At 51.4% G+C, this 16443-nt stretch overlaps 1 protein-coding gene across 6 annotated transcripts in view; it reads left to right on the forward strand.

Moving 5' to 3' along the window:
- The window catches only part of BICDL1 (BICD family like cargo adaptor 1), a 103817-nt gene extending 87601 nt beyond the window's left edge, over window positions 1-16216 (forward strand). The window contains exons 7-11 of one of the 6 annotated variants that reach the window (XR_013366630.1): window positions 461-604; window positions 6587-6717; window positions 11660-11780; window positions 12633-12741; window positions 14680-14816. Coding sequence is in view for 4 of the 6 variants with exons in the window: in XM_077875881.1 (XP_077732007.1) it covers window positions 461-604; window positions 6587-6717; window positions 11660-11780; window positions 14680-14838 (555 nt within the window). In the remaining 2 variants the exon portion in view is untranslated. Of the gene's footprint in view, window positions 1-460; window positions 605-5773; window positions 5922-6586; window positions 6719-6877; window positions 7040-11659; window positions 11781-12632; window positions 12742-13332; window positions 14660-14679 lie in introns of those variants that run through there. The other 5 variants (XM_077875881.1, XM_077875883.1, XR_013366631.1 and 2 more) reach the window with 5 other exon arrangements.
- Window positions 16217-16443: the final 227 nt, after the last annotated feature.

Consider the following 16443-nt stretch of genomic DNA (forward strand, 5'->3'; position numbering starts at 1 on the left):
TCTACAGAATAGTTAACGTCTTTCTGCCCCTATCAGATGAAATCCTGTGAAAGGGTGGTTGTCTTTACCTGAACATGCCATGTGGATTTGTGGAATGTGCTGTGGGTGTGGAGGCCGGGACATTGTGGGGCAAGGGAGAAGTCAGAGTGAGATGTGCTCTTCATGTGACTTCCCTCCCCTGAAGCCTGAAACAAAAATAAGTGTCTAGCTAATGTTTGCAGATCAAAATTGGGCAAGAGAGTCTCTCTTCTCTAACCCTTTCTTTCTTCCCTCCTGTGTCTCTCCTCTTTCCTCCCTCCACCTTCCCACCCCATCTCCTCTCTCCTGCTTTCCTCCACACCCACCCATCTCTGCCTCCTCCCCGTACCTCCCCTCTCTCTCTCTCCCACTAATTGTCTCACCACACCCACCCCCACTTGCACCATCTCTCTGGTTTGGTGGCTTTCTCTTTTGCTGTCAGAGCTCCCGGAGAATTGATGATGACTCCTTAGAAGAACAGATAAGGCAGACCAGTGAGGACTCGAGAGCCCTCAGGGAACTCATGGAGGGAGAGAGGGGTAAACTGAGGCAAAGCCTAGAGGAGCTGCAGCAACTGCACAGTCAGGTGAGCACCTCCAGGCTCTCTGGGCCCCTCATGAGTTTCCCTCTCTCACATCTATTTGAGAAGTGGCTCTCCTCTGACGAATCCTCAGAGGACGGTGACCTGATGTTGAGGTGAGCTGGGAGTCTTCAAGAGAAGAAGCCAGCCTTCTGGTTTAGCCCAAAGTAAAATTGTTAGAGGTAAGAATAGCTGACCTTCCATTTCCTCCAGTGACATGCTGCCTGCCACAGAGCCCAAATTATCTGGCGGATTCTGGCAGTTTAAAGTGCTGTAGCTCTCAGGATATTCATGGTTGTTTTTCCAGCAGCTTCTAAGCAGGGAAGTTTGCAAACCAAGAAGTAATTGATCTTTACAGGCCTGTTCTCTCTCTAATGCCATCACCTCTGCCAGCCTGTTTTTAAGCTTTAGAAGCACTTACTGCTGGTCTTGCTGTTCCATTCCTGTTTGATCATGATTTCATCTTTCTCGAGAATCTGGGAGAAGGGCATCTGTATTCCAATCTGAGAAGTTCTAAAGGGCTTAGGAGCACCCCCACCCAGAAAGGAGCTTTTAACACAAGCTAAGGAGATGGATAAGGCTTTTCCTCTTGACAAGGGTAATGTGTGGTATTCTGTCCCATTTGTGGGGAACACCAGACAGGTAGCGTTTTAAACCGTGCCCCCACCCAGCCTGCCCCCTTTCTTCTTCAACCAAAGCTAGTCATCCCTTCCTGCTGCACCAGAGTGCTGAGAGAGGGAAGTTCAGCCTGGCTTTTGCTTCAGTCAGTATTTCTTAAATTTAAAGGACCTTAGAGAAATAAACTCCTTTTGGGAGTCATAGTTTTTGGACATCCTAATATAATTCTCTTGTAAGATACTGGGAGGCCTTCCCGCAGCTGTTGCTATAATCTTGCATCTTGCTGGGAGTGACCAGATAGTGAGGAGAGATGTTGTTGAGAGCTGTCGCTGGTCTCTGTCCAAGCCCCAAAGAATGGCATTGTCATGCCTAGAACCTAAGTCCTTCAGGTGGTCGTTCAGCCAGACTTAGCACAGGTCTTCAAACTGTAAGAATAAAAACTGGAAAAAGTGGTTCTAAAAGTTCTTTGGGTTAATAAAAGTGTTATTTACTTTAAAGCCTATTTAAATTTTTGTGGGGGTGCTTCTGCTTATCAGCTCCTTGAGGTCGGCTGGTTTGTTTCTTTGCTTCTCAGAGTAGCAGAACTAGAAATAGCAGGGTCGTTACTCAGAAACACGAGCAAGGCACAGGTTGCTGAGGGCCTGGACCCAGCTCTTTCGGAGCCTTTCTCCACCAGGGGATGCTCCTTAAAAGTTCAACTGATAAGTGGTTTCTGCCATTTCCTGTGGATTCCCCCTCCAATAGCTCATCAGGCAGATAGTTATCCTCAGTCCCATGGGGGATAGGACTGTGCCCCTTCAGCAGGTCCTCTCTGCCCAGAAGCTTTGTCAAAGCAACAGCTCTCTCAGCCAAACTCCATCCATCCAAAAGCATCCCGTGACAGGAACACACTGACCTCCCAGGGCAGGGGTTAGGATGCAGATTGAATCGCAGAATGCCAGTGGAGACGTGGTGGCTGTCAGAGCGGGCACAGCACTCCTTGTGCAATTAGTATGGCAGCTCTTGAGCACTGCCCTCCACTGCCCTAGACCCTGAGATGCTCAGGAGTGGCTTGACTATGCCCTGTGCTCCCCAGCTTCTAGAATTGTGAGGAGGGGGCTCACACCAGCTCTGTATCCTGGTGGGGCTGGGGATGAGGTGGACAGAGCCCAGACAAGGTTATGTGAAACCAAAGTCCCAGCAGACAGCTCCAAGACTAAGAGGAAACCTCATCCAAGGGATGATCCTCCAAGCCCACTGCTTTCCTACCCAAGAGTGTTATTTTTTCTCCTGGAAACTGAGCCAGAAGTAAAAGGTGGGGGACCTAGAACGTGAAGTGACCAGACCCTCAGAAACCTATCCAGATTTTTATTTTATTTTTTTTTTATTTTTTAAAAAGATTTTATTTATTTATTCATGAGAGACACAGAGAGAGAGAGGCAGAGACACAGGCAGAGCGAGAAGTAGGCTCTATGCAGGGAGCCCGACGCGGGACTCGACACCGGGTCTCCAGGATCACGCCCTGAGCCAAAGGTGGCGCTAAACCGCTGAGCCACCTGGGCTGCCCTATCCAGATTTTTAAATAAAAGAGCACTCAGGTTTAATTTTAACTGATAATTATTTTGAGACAAGAATCTGTAACTAGACCTGAGGACTACCCCACACCCTTGTGCCATGGAGAGCTCCCTACCCCCTCTCTGCATTCTCCACAGCTTTGCAGGCTCCTGTTCCCTCCTGATCAGGGTTTACTGGGATCTGGAGCAACAGCTGGGAGGCAAGGAGGATGTTCAGAGCAATCGGAAAACCAGTTATCTATGGAGCCTCTCCACCAGTTCCCAAGCCAGCAAGCCAGGCTGTGGGAGATGCAGTGAGAAACAGTCCCAGGCCTGGGACTCCTGGGTGGCTCAGTTGATTAAGTGGCTGACTCTTGATTTTGCCTCAGGTCATTATCTCAGGGTCCTGGAATCGAGCCCTACATCGGGCTCTTTGCTCAGCAGGGAGTCAGCTTGAGATTCTCCCCTCACCCTCCCTGCTGCTGCGTATATGCTGGCTCTTTCTCTCTCTCTCTTTTTTTTTTTCAAATCAACCAATCAGTCTTAAAAAACAGTCCCAGTCCTGTGTTGGGCTCCTTGATAGGGCTTGACTGGAGCACTAGCCAGTTATTCCAGAGGAGCATGAAAACACAGTGGAGCATGTACTGGGGACATGGAAGGCCTTGGCTGATGACCTCTTGGTGACCCCTCCTGTGTGAAACTCACTGTATTTTTTTTCCTTGCATCTTAGCCACTGCCCTACTTCAGACCTTCATTCTATCACACCATGGCTTTGGTCATCACGTCCCCCACCCACTTACCCTCCACATGATTTGGGTTGATTTTCATGAAGCACAGCTTGAGCTCTCTTACAAATTCTGGACTGACTTCCTATCAGCAAGTGGTGGGAAGCCGCCAGCTCCCATGGCCCCACAGTCTGACTGCATACTGACCATGTAGCCTTCTTCCTTATTGTTTGCATCTCCCCTCCTTGGCTTTCACCAACTGAAAGGGTTGCATCTCCCCTCCTTGCCTATGAAAGGGCATGACACACACACCCTGTGCTTCCCCCCATCTGGGCCTTTTCTCCAGCCCTTCGCCTCTACCCAGAAGACTTTCCCTGGCCACCTGCACATATCAGCCCTACTCATCCTTCAGGTTTCACTTCCTCCTTCCAACTCCTGATCCCCTTCCTCCTGGAGCCCCTGGCCCTGCTGGGTCATGGTTACTATCCTCACTCACATCTCATCTTCTCAGTTAACACTTAGACCGCGCCCCCCCATGAGGACAGGCTCGAGGTTTGGCTTCTCTTTGCCTTTTCCTATAGCATCTGGCACAGGCCTTACCAAGTAGGCACAAAAATAATTACCAAACAAAAGGGCAGATAAAGCCCTAGATATATGACTTCAGCATGTTTTCTTAGATCCTATTCATTCTCAAGAACACCTACTTTGTGTAGGAAAAGTGGATTTAGGGGTGGCTGCAACCTAAGTCCCTGTATAAACAAGCCAGGTCAGTCCTCATGATAGCCATCAGTAGGTCCACACAGGTTCAGAGAAAAGAGAGGAGTAGAGCTTGCCACCAAGTGCCAGGCATTGAGCTAGGTCCTTCGAGTCATCTGCCTCATTTGATCCTCACAACAACTTGATGGTGGAAACTAGTTATTTTGATTCCTGCTTTTTATGAAAAGTTTGTGCAGCTCAAAGAAGGTAAGTTCCCTGCTACTTCTAAGGCAGATAGCTGATGGTCTCTACCTTGACCACATTTTCCAGACTAAAGCACAAAATTCTTGTTGAGTTTTTTCGGGAGCATATTAAATGTCGGCATTTCCTCTATTGCATGTAGTTTTCTCTATAGCTTACTCAGCTGACAAAACCCTTGTCTGGAGCATAGCCAGCCCAACGTCACATTAGGGCTTACTTGGTTGGAGGAGGTCTGGTTTTCTGATATTTCCTGGGTCTTGAGTTTCTGGCCTACCAGGCTCCAGAACCTACTAGTAAGTAGGGTGAGGCTGGGTTTCTCACCTGCTGCCTGCTTGCCTCAGGACCAGCTCCACCCTGTGGCCTCTGCAGGCACCCCAGCATGCTCTTCCCTATAGCTTGTAGCCCTGCTCACCGCAGCTGTCGCCACCATGAAAGCACAGAGCACTGGGTCCTAATGTTTCCTACAAGGCACCTAAGTGTTCTAAGATACAAAGAATATCAGTCCCAGGAGGCACGTAATGTTTCCTACGAGGCACCAAAATCCATGGCCCACAGTAAGAACATACTGTCCTGTACACCTCTTCATTGCTGGGTGTCCCCTGATTTCTTCCCGAGCGCCTCTTCCCCAGGAGCTGGCAACTCTGCCATCTCAGTCCAGGGAGTCCAAAGCATCTTCAGGGAAGCTCGATCTTCAGCCTTGTTCCTGGGGTTTTTGTACCATTTCAATCCATCTGAAGATGTTTAAGCCTGGGACTTGAGAAGGGGGCGGGGAGTACACTGGAGGGTGGTATCTGTCTCCTTGTGGGAGGGCTGGACCGGTATAGATGAATCCTCTCTTGGAAAAATGTCCAAGTATGTGTAATATTTAACAAGAGGGCAGAGCCAGTCTGACTCCCAGTCTGAGCCTATTGACTGAGAGCTCCCACCCTTCCATTCATTCAAATATTTACTGAAAGTTCTACCAAGCTGGGTTTCTGGTTACAAACAAAAACTCTCTCTGCTTAACTTAAGAAGACAGAGACTATATTGAAATTAAATCTGATACCTGACAGAATCAATAGGAAGGCTGGGGAACTGAACTCTAAAACAGGAAGGAGCCATAGGAAGTGGGGGCCACAGAAACAATATGCTGTCACTGTAATAATTTCCCCCTGGCCTGTGGCTTTGCTGAATCCTCAAGAATATCAGTCCCAGGTAGGGGTGTGTGACTGGCACATCTAGGTTACCTGTCCATGCCTGTGTGCCTAGGAAAGGACATGTCTCTCCCCTTTGGACTTCCTTAGTGAGAGAGCATCCCCTATCTCCCACCAAAATTCCTGAAACCAAGAATGTCCTCCAAATAGGAAAGGATTTGGGATGATGACTGGCAAAAAGAAGACCACTGTCTACTGCATAAGCGTTTGGGGATTAAGCATTATACAGTCAGGCTCTGAGATGCACAGATGAATAGAGCATGCTTCCTGCCATTGCAGAACTCTAGGTGTACAGAGGGTAAGTTGTGGTCACTGAGGGAGCCACTAGGAAGGGCACCTTACCACCAAAGGATGACTCCCAATGAATGGGCTGTGGGACCACTCACGAGGCGTGGACCACAGAAAAGTGAAAGATAATGTCTCATAGGTGTCTAAATTTCATATGGCTTTGACCAGGGAAGCTGAATTACAGGTTGCATCATGTACTGCTACAGAAATGGGAGCCAGGTCCCAGGCTTTGCTTTGGGGTCCTGCCAGGGCCCTGTGGATAGCAGTATTCCAGGTTGAGTGGAAGGTGGCTGGAAACAAAACTTGAGTCCCTACCCTTAAACGTGTGTTTCAGAGCCCTGATGCATGTGGGGTCTTCATTAGCTCCCTGGGAATGCCTTGAAGTGGAAGCAGTGGTGTGGCGTGCCACATACAAGGGGGACCAGCCCCCGTGGCTGCTGTCCAGGGCTGACTTTCATCCCCTACCCTCACCCCTACCTGGCCCCTGGCCAGTGGGCTCCAGCCCAGCATGTGGCATCTTTTCTCCAGAAGAGGTGGATGTCTTTCAGAGCCAGGGGCCCCAGGAAGCTACAAGCACCCATCTGGAGCTGCTTGTTTCTTTCTGCCTCTTCGAGAGCAACACCCCAGGCCAGCAGCAGTGGTGTCCCCACATTCATCCCTGTGGTCCCCTGTCAGGTAACACTGCTGAGTGTGGAGATGACTGCACTGAAGGAGGAGAGAGACCGACTCAGAGTGACATCTGAGGACCAGGAGCCAAAGGAGCAGCTTCAGAAGGCCATCCGGGACCGCGATGAGGCCATTGCAAAGTGAGTGGGCATAGCTTGCTAAATTTTACTTTAATCACAAGCAACAGGAGTATATGCTCAGTTTTAAAAGTAAGATTATACAGAAGAAGACAAAAGTGAAAGGGTTTCCCTGCTACCCATACCCACCCTCACCCCCAGTCTCATTCTTCTCCCCATACAGATACTACTGTGGAAAGTCGTGTGTGTCTCTTGCAGATCTTTTTCCTATGCGTGTGCAGGTGTGCATGCAATAGTTTCAGCTTTTTAAGTATCAATAGTATGTATCCTGTACATGTAGCTTTGTATCTTAGCTTTTCAATTTCATTATATAGATCGACCTCAACCTCTTTATTTTTAGTGTTTTTTAGGGGAGTTGTTATTTTTATTATGGGCATATTCAAGCATACACAAAAGTAGAAAAAAAATAAGATTAATCCCTACCTACCTGTGTTTTAGTTCTATCCCTAATCAGCATATGGCCTACTGTTTCATCTGTATCCCACCTGCTTTGTCCCCCTCCCCACTGGATTCTATGGAAGCAAATCATAAGATACCTCCTCATCTCATCTGGTATAGATTCTACTAGAAAAAGACTCTTTCTGGAAAACACGCAAGCACAATACAGTGGTCACACTTGAAAAAACTTACACTAATTTCTTAATATCATCTAGTAACCAACTGGCCTATAAATGTGTTTTTATGATTGATTAGAATCAGACTCCAAAATCCACATACCCCATTTAGTTAATATGTATGTAAATCCCCCTCCATCTTTTTTTCATACTGCATTTATTTATTGAAGAAACTGATCATTCATCTTCTAGAATTTTCCTGCATTCTGGGTTTGATGCATCCTTAGAGAGTCATTCAGCAGTTTTTCTCTATCACCTTATATTCCCAACAAACTGGGTCATATCTTAATGTTTTGGGTTTTCTTCAGAGAAGAAATGCATTCTCTCACATTAAAAAAAATTTGGACATGCGTAGGCAAAAATATACTTCCATATTCCCCATCCCCCTCTAAATGATTTCTTTATCTTTCTTTATCTAAATGATTTCTAAATGCATGCAATCTACCCTCTTCACTGTGAGGAGATAAAATGTACTGCAAATGTGTCTGCTCATTGCACTTTGCAACACATTTATAACGTCTGGGTCACTTCACTGCTGACAAAACATTTCATCTTTTAATCCTTCCATCCACAACAAGAAGTAAAAAATTTTTAATCCCAATTTTTACAGATGAGGAAACTGAGGTACTTTCCCCCATTCCACAGCTAGTGGTGATCACTGGCCTCCACCTCTCAGGTCTCTTGACCCGGTCCCCACATCCTTTCCTCTTACCACACAGGCTGCTTGTGAGCAAACTAAAAGCCCACTTGAAACAAATTGTAAATAGATACTATATACCTTTTTAAAAAGTAATAGGACACATTTTAATTTCTGACTTTAAAAATTCCTCACTCCTTCCCCCTCCTCACCTGCACACATACTTGTCTGCTCCCTTCTGTTCTCTCTAATCATTTCATCATCTGCACTACTTAGTTTTACCTTTGGGTCCCTTTTCCAGTCTGGCCAGGACCTTCTGTGAGGCTGGCTGACAATTTCCAGTTCATTTAGGAAGTATACACTGAGGTTCACAAACCTGTGTGTCTCTGCCACTGGATTCCTGGTGAATATTTGATTCAGTAGCAAATACATGAATAGCAGTATAATATTTTGGAGTGGGAGCATACTTTCATGAATAACAAAGGGTGAAATTGTGTCATACAATTAGGGAATAAGATAATAAAATTAAGGTGCTAATTGTGGAAGCCTGTTGGGAATAAAAAGAATGAAGTTAGAAGTAGGGAATGGCTAGTCCCCTTCTCTTGGCTGGACAAGCATAAAAGAGTTGAACATCAAGCTCTGACCATAATCTGCCATCAGCATGGGAGGTGGGAGATACAACCAGAGAAGTACCAGGGTGCAGGAGAGAAGAAACAAGTTGTCTAGTCCCTTCCCTTAAAATAAGTGGAACCTAGCTCTGACATGTAAGCCAGCAAGTCTCCATGAAACCTTGAAATGCATGCTGTCAGCTTCTGCCAGAGGAGGCCCAGTGAACCTCCTGGCGTCTGACCCAGCTGATGAGCAGATTCACCTGCCCGAGTACCCAGGGAGGATTCTGCAGTGAGGCCCTGTCCTTCATGGACCCTACATAAGGCTGGCCCTGAGGGAGGGCATTAGATCACTCCAGGAGGAGAGCTCTTACTCTGTCCCTTAGAAATTAAACTGGTGGTATAAAGAATTGAGACCGCAGTCCTAAAGAATCACTTAAATTGTGTAGGACCTTATGAGTTTTACAAGATGCTTTCATAGCCATCATCTCTGATTCTCCATCCTGACTGCACTTTAGAATCATCTGGGGAATGCCCTAGATGCCAGGGCCCTCTCCAGAACAATTCAATCTGAATCTCCTCGTTTGGGGCTACTTTTAAAAAGTGTCCCCCTGGCAGGGCAGCCCAGGTGGCTCAGCGGTTTAGTGCCGCCTTCAGCCTAGGGTGTAATCCTGGCAACCTGGCATCAAGTCCCACGTCCGGCTCCCTGCATGGAGCCTGCTTCTCCCTCTACCTGTGTCTCTGCCTGTGTGTGTGTGTCTCATGCATAAATAAATAACATCTTTAAAAAAATAAAAATAAAAAGTGTCCCCCTACCCCACTCCCTGATTCTAGTGTGCAGTCAGTAGTGAGAACCCTCAAAAATAACTTCTCTCTGTCCCTGGGCTGCAAAAACCTTAAGGTGTTTTTATCTGACACAGTAGTGAGTTCCAGAGAACTTAAGTAAAAATTTTATATCCTTGCAGGTACAGGGCCCTCACCCAAAATATCTGGGGTTAGCAGTCTGCCTCACAAAAACAAAAAGGCAGTTACTAGCGGTTTCATTTTAATAAGGAATTCTTCAAAAAAAAAATACATATATATATAAGGAATTCTACTAGCCCTTTGAGACATTACTTTTTAAAATTACGATTAATAGATCGATCAGCGGCCTCTGCGGCTTAGCTCTCCTGGTCCAGGGTTTCCCATGAATTAAGCACCGAGATTCCCCGGTGAGCAGCCTTTCTCTGGGGTACAGTCCGAGGCTGGGAAACGGAGGTCGCCAAGACCGCCCCGCTTCGGGGGTTTCCGGAAGGAAGGGGACCCCCTGCGAGCCCAGCCACGCCCCTGCGCCCGGAGGTCTCCGTCACCACATCCCGGGCTCTCCCGGCTTCTGTGGCGCCACCTGCCGGGAGACGCCCAGCTGCTCCCGAGGCCGAGGCCGCCGCGTCTCCAGCGTGGGGGGGGGGGGGGGGGGCTGCGTTCGCCGGACCGCGGGGGTGGCGGCCGGGCGTCCATGGCAACCGGCGCTGCGCGAGGGGTTCCGCGGTGCGCCGCCAGCCAATGGCAGCGGGCGTGACAGGCAGCCTGGGGCGTGTGAGACGCCGGCGCCCATTGGGTGGCCTCTGCTCCTGTGCCCCAGCCGCAGTGCGGCGGGCTGAGCCGGTGCTGCGAGCCGTCCGGGCGCCGTCCGGAGGCCCCGAGGTGTCAGGGGAGGGGACTCCCTGACCCCCGGACGTGAGGCCGGAGAGGAAGCGCCGGCCCGGCCGCGGCCCGACTGCTTTAACCAGCTGCCCCGCCTCCCGGCCGCGCTTAGCACTTAGCTCGCTGCAGCCGAGGCCTCTGTGGGCGGGGCCCCGCCGCCCGTGGATGCGCCCGCGGGCCGCCGCCGGGCTTGAGGCGTGCGTGCCCTGCCCTTGCAGACGCAAAAGGTGGTCGCTGAGGGGGACTAAGTAATGCCCATTTTGGCATTTGGGCAACCAGTGCCGCCTTGACAGAAGCTGCTCAGTCTCTCACACTTTTTATTCCCATTCCCCCACTCCTGAAAAAAAATTAATTTTCTTTTGCATTGAAGGACCGTGATTTATCAATGTTGGAAAAGGCAAACCCAGTAGTATATGAAACATTAAAATGTGAAAATACAAAATGCAAAAGTAGGGATCCCTGGGTGGCGCAGCGGTTTAGCGCCTGCCTTCGGCCCAGGGCGTGATCCTGGAGACCCGGGATCGAGTCCCACGTTGGGCTCCCGGTGCATGGAGCCTGCTTCTCCCTCTGCCTGTGTCTCTGCCTCTCTCTCTCTCTCTCTCTCTGTGACTATCATTAAAAAAAAAAAAAAAAAAAGGGCAAAAGTATGGGGGAATCCCATCAACGATCATCATCCAGAGATAGCCAAGCAGAGCTTGTTGTGTATGACCTTTAAATACCCTCCGGCAGTTTGTCTTTTACAGAGCTGGTGTCCTACCAGACCTTGTCTTGTGATGCGTTCCCCACTCAGCAATACATCATGTCTCCCCGTTGTGAGTGACTATTCAGTGTCATGGTTGTTACTGGAGACTGTGCCCCATCACATAATTTACCACCAGTGTCCTAAATTGTGGGCGACTATGATTAGCTAAGCTTTGATCATCACCTCTGTGTGGCTACTTTGCACACCTGTGTACCATTAGGACAGATCCCCGATCCCTTTAGAGGGGGGTTGCTAGTGAAAAGAAGGGGACCAGGAGGACATGGTCCCTACCTCCCGTGGGAACTGGCGTGTTGGGAAAGGAATAGCAGCTCTTTAGTGCCTTGTGAGGCCTTTGAGGTCCTCTGGGTTCCAGTCCTCCTCTATCCTTGTTTCTGAGCCCCCTCTTCGTCTGGAACATGGGGAGGACAGATAGTCCCTTCACTACACGTTGTTAACACCGGTTAAGGAAATGGATGTGAGCCCATGCTGTGGACTTTCCAGCTCTCTGCAAGTAACATCCTAGTTACTGTCACAGTTCCTATTTGTTTTGAGTTTGGTCAGAGCCTGTTTCCTCATCCTGTGGACTCCAGGTGCCCCAGGTAGAGAGTCACATGCCTCTGGCACGAGGCATCCACGCTCACCCTGACTGGTCTATTTTCAGGAAGAATGCTGTGGAGCTGGAACTCGCCAAGTGCAAGATGGATATGATGTCTCTGAACAGCCAGTTGCTGGATGCCATTCAGCAGAAACTGAACCTCTCGCAGCAGCTTGAGGCTTGGCAGGTAAGGAGAGCTCTGAGACCCAGGGTGAGGGAAGACAAGACTGTGGCAGCAGTCTCTGAACCCAGGCAGAGTGTAAAGAGAGTTTATTACGAGAGGGTCCCATGCCAGTAGGTGAGTAGTAACCCACCTTCACCTGGTGAAATTCAGAGGTTGTGCTCCCTCAGCCCCCAGGGAAGAATGCCTGAGGGTGCTGTCCAGAGCGGTGAGCCCCGGGCTCTGCCGCTTAGAGCTGCAGTGCCCTCCAGGTTTGGAGCAGACGCTGCCTTCAGCTGGTCATCTCAGCTTTGTTTCAATTAGCTGGAAAGAAACATCTGTTAACACAAAGGGCCCAGGAAGCCCTATATGGCAGGACAAAAATTTGCAGCTGGGGGTGTCTGTAGTTCCACAGTCCCTGGGTTGCCAGCAGCTACTGCCCTTCCCATTCTCGAAGGCCAGCTTCCTTTTTCCAAAGAGCACTACCCGGGGGAAAATGAGTCAATGTGTCCTCTCTAGGACCACCATTTTCAAAATCCCTCTGCCTAGGCCGCCCCATCCCCAGCACAGCTCCCCACTGGGCCAGGGCTGTACTTTTTGTTAGTGAAGTTCACATCGTACAATTTCAGGATATGGGTGTAGCCATTCATGTCTCTCCCCACGCAATCCTAAGCAGACAGATGAAAAGCCCTCCACTGGCGGGCAGGTTAGCGGTGACCGTTCCTCCAAGGGCCCTGCCGGCCTGGCTGCAGGAGCACTTGTGTGTGTCGTCCCCTCAGCCTCAGGGAGATGGTTCCTGGCTCCTCAGCTCCTGCCCTACCACCAGCTGGTCAATCCCTGGCTTACCGCCCGTTCTTCTCTCTTCTCTCCCGGCTACAGTTTGCTTCCTCAGGGCTTTTTACTATCTGGCTCCTTTGGTTTCTGATCTAGTGGCCTTTCTCAGTTCCCGTATCAACAGCTTTAGTTGTACACCCCTCCTGCCTTTGAGGTGAGATCGAGCCCCTATTCCACCTACCCTGTCCCCTGCTGCCATCACCCCCGCCTTCCTGTGGCCCACCACGTTGTGTGTGCCGGCGTCCGGCGTCATCTCTGTGCAGTGTGCCATGCCATCACCCGCAGCCCCCCTCCCGTCACCGCCACGTCCAGTGGGCGTGCAGCACGGAGGCCAGGGCTTGATAGGCCGACCCATTTCTGACTGGCTAAGCCCTGGTCTCTTGGTGCTGTCTTCTCATGAATGGGCTGTTTTGCCCACAGAAGTACTGGCTGGTGTAGAATTATAAGCGGTTCATGTGTGTGTGTGTCTGAAGTTCTAAGGTGATCTAGTTTGTGGGATTGCCTTAATGAATTTTAAAGTATAAAAAGGTACAGTTTGCAATGTGCCAGAAAAAGCATGGGTGCTCTGAAAGGGTTTCTTTCTTTTTTTTTTTTTGAAAGGGTTTCTTTCTGAAGGACCCTATAACATTCCTAGTGTTCCATGTAACTGATGTTATTGAGCATGTCCTGAGTGCGGGGTGCTGTGCCCAGAATTTGCCACTGGGACACCAGAGGTAGAGAGCATGTCTCCCATTTCTGTGAGTAGGAGGAAGGCACTGGAAAGAAGTAGAGTGTGAGGAAAGAGGAGAGGAAGCCAGGAGAGCAGGACATGAACGAGGGGAGGAGCAAGAGGCCCATACTCGCTTCTTGCTACCTGGTGCAGGGTAAGGAAAGTCCCTTTGTTTCACACTGAAACCTACAGAGTGGCAGGAGCGTGGGTGTGAGTGCAAGAGGTGATGGATGGGGGGCGGGCGCCAGCCCCACTTCCTGCCTTGTCAAGCATGCGGCTGCCCAGAGCTCAGCCACTCTCCCGCACTCAAGCAGGACACGATCAGCTGACACACCCCAGGGTTCAGCCAAGGTTTGGTATCTTCACCAGGGCATCCAGAGCCCACTGAGTTTAGGGGTAAAGGAATCCGGCAGATGCGTGTTCCGTTCCTGCTGATGTTAACTAGACAGGGCCGTTTCTATTTCTACAGCAGTAGCTTTCATCCTTTGTCAGCGGCAGAAGGCCTTTGCCGAGTGGAGTCTTGTGCAGAATTGGAATCTAACAACTAGAAGGGAGAGTGAGTGGAGCTGCTGTCTAGAAGCCCCTCTGTGGGGTAAAAGCTGCTGTGCTGTAAGGCAGTCGGGGTGAGGGAGGCATTTTCTAGGCAACTTTAACAAATTGGGGAAAAGTGCTACCCCAGTGAGGAAGGCAAGGATATGGGCCTAAGCAGGAGGAAGGCAGGCCCTTAGCTAGTGACGCCCGTGGCCTGTGCCACAGGTGGGACCATGCCCGGGGAGGCCTGCAGCGTGTGGTTGGTTGTGGGCAAGGGCCGCACCAAGGGAACCGTGTCCTGGCCACGTGGGGCTGCTGGTGGTACCTGGGCATCAGCGGTGCAGCCTGGTAGAACTTCAAGGGGGCAAGGAGGCCGGAAAGGCCCCCTGAGGCTGACCCTTTGGACTAGAGAGCTGGCAAGCAGAGGTGGCCCTGGGGCCTGGGGAGGGACGCGAGGGAAAGGCACACTCAGCCCCAAGGGATGGAGGAGGCAGGACGGAGGAGGCCAGTCACAAGCAAGGCCCGAGTAGAGACAGGGAATTATCAGCTTCGGCCCCAAGCCTGCCCCTCTCTGGGCAGGGATAGGGATAGACCACTGGCAGGGTCAGCCAAGGAGCTCATGCTAGCAAGGAGAAGCCCCATGCCCTGAGGATACGGAGGTGTCGGTGGCTCCTGTGTGGCTCCCTTGTGTCCGGGCATCGTGTCTACATTCGCTTTCTCGCTCGGGCTGACCTGGCTGCAGCCATTCAGTCATCTCATCCCATCCCATCCTCATCTGGCATCCCCCTGACATTTGCTGCCCTTGGCACCAGGTCAGAGCCCTGCTCAGCCCCTCTGCTCTGCCCCCCGCAGGATGACATGCACAGGGTCATTGACCGGCAGCTGATGGACACCCACCTGAAGGAACAGAGCCGGCCTGCTGCCCTCTCCGGGGCCCAGGGCATGGGACGCGGGGACGAGCCCAGCACCACTGAAGGCAAGAGGCTCTTCTCATTCTTCAGGAAAATTTAGGTCGGGAGGAGTCAGGCCAGCAAGGATGGGTGGACTAGAGGTGACTGAAGCAGGGTGCGTGCAAGGGCTCATCGCGCCATGCTGGCACACGAGGGCTCCCCTGGGCCGGCTCAGCGGCCGCACTGCCCACCCACACCAGAGCCGAGTCGTCCGGAAGGGCCCACTCAGCCTCTGAAGGTTGCCCTTGACAGAGGGACGGGCAGGAGCCCTGTCCCCACTGCCAGGCCATGCCTAGCCCGGGCTCCCCGACGGATCGCTGTTGAGTGGGGCTCAGGCTGCCTCCAGCGCGGCCCCTCGGTTGGGCTCTGCAGCTCAGACGCGGTGGATCGCAGCCCACCCCGCCCACCCCTCAGCGGCTCCCGCGTCCAGTCCCAGGCACTGCTGCCCTCCTGTTTTGGAATACGGGGAACAGAAGGAATGGAGGCCGTTCTCTGCATGCCTCAGGAGGCTGTCGCGGCCCCCAGCTAGCCTGAGCTGCGGGGGCCTGGTCCTCTGGGACACCGGCCCGAGGCTGAGCCTCTAACTCTCCCCCAGGCTCTGGCCCAGGGAGTAAGGCGAGGCAGCTCCTCACCCTTGTGCATGCACCTCTGCCCGGAGCGCCTGTGCGGCAGGAGGCCCAGCCTGCAGGGGCCTGACGGCTAGGGCCGTTCTCTTGCATTTAACCACGACGGGCTCTACCGGGGCTTGGCTGTCGCCGTCCCAAGCTCAGGAGGAAGAAGGGCCCTGCCCTGGTCGCCCCTGTTCTCCCTCCCTGGCCTTCAGGCCAGCCGGTGTTTTCATGGGCCCTCTGCAGGCTTTAGCCATCTAGTCCTTTCCCCTTCATGGGGCCAGAGCTGGGAGGAGGGTCTCCTCCTCTTCCCACCGCCCCCTGCTCCCCTCCACATACAAGTTCTTGGCTCAGCCAAGCAAGTCCAGGCCACAGAACAGCCCCAGAGGGGTCTGCAGTTGGCCACCTCCACCTCAAGGGCAGCATTGGCACCAGAGGGCGGATGCCACCAGATACTGCCCACCAGGCCTGCAGAAGGATGAATCCTGCAACCTGCTGCTTCTGCTCCTTCCTCAGCAGCCATTCCACCCTCTCTGCTGAGGCCCCAACTCAGAGGCACCCCCGGGCTGAGCCAGCCCGAAAGCTGCTTTACAAAGGATCATCTCCCTCCCTCCCAAGGGAAAAAGCACAGCAGGGATGAGCGGAAAGAATGTACCTATAGATATGTACATACCACAGTGCTGTAATTTTGTATGTAGCAATCATGTAAATACGTGTATGGATTTTATAATATACATATTATATATAAATCTATAAAGGCATATTTTTAGAAAAACAGCGCACCACTGCTTCTTTTGAAAATAGTCTAAGAATAAAATGAATTTCTACAGAGCCTCCCGCCTCAATCATTGGGTACCCAGAGGGCTCGTATGGGCAGAATGCAGCGCACATCTCTGAGCCACCACCAGCTGGCTACAAAGCGGCAGCAGTAGTAAGGCCTCCATGTGTTGGGAGGTCACCCCTATCTTGGTACCAGTGAGTGGACTCCGCCAGGAAGGGGCACCTCCCCTGGACGGTGCAGGCATCCTGTCCAGGACAGCTCTTAGGGGACGGCCTCC

Source organism: Canis aureus, chromosome 27, assembly GCF_053574225.1.
Source record: "Canis aureus isolate CA01 chromosome 27, VMU_Caureus_v.1.0, whole genome shotgun sequence".
NCBI classification, from domain to species: Eukaryota; Metazoa; Chordata; class Mammalia; order Carnivora; family Canidae; genus Canis; species Canis aureus.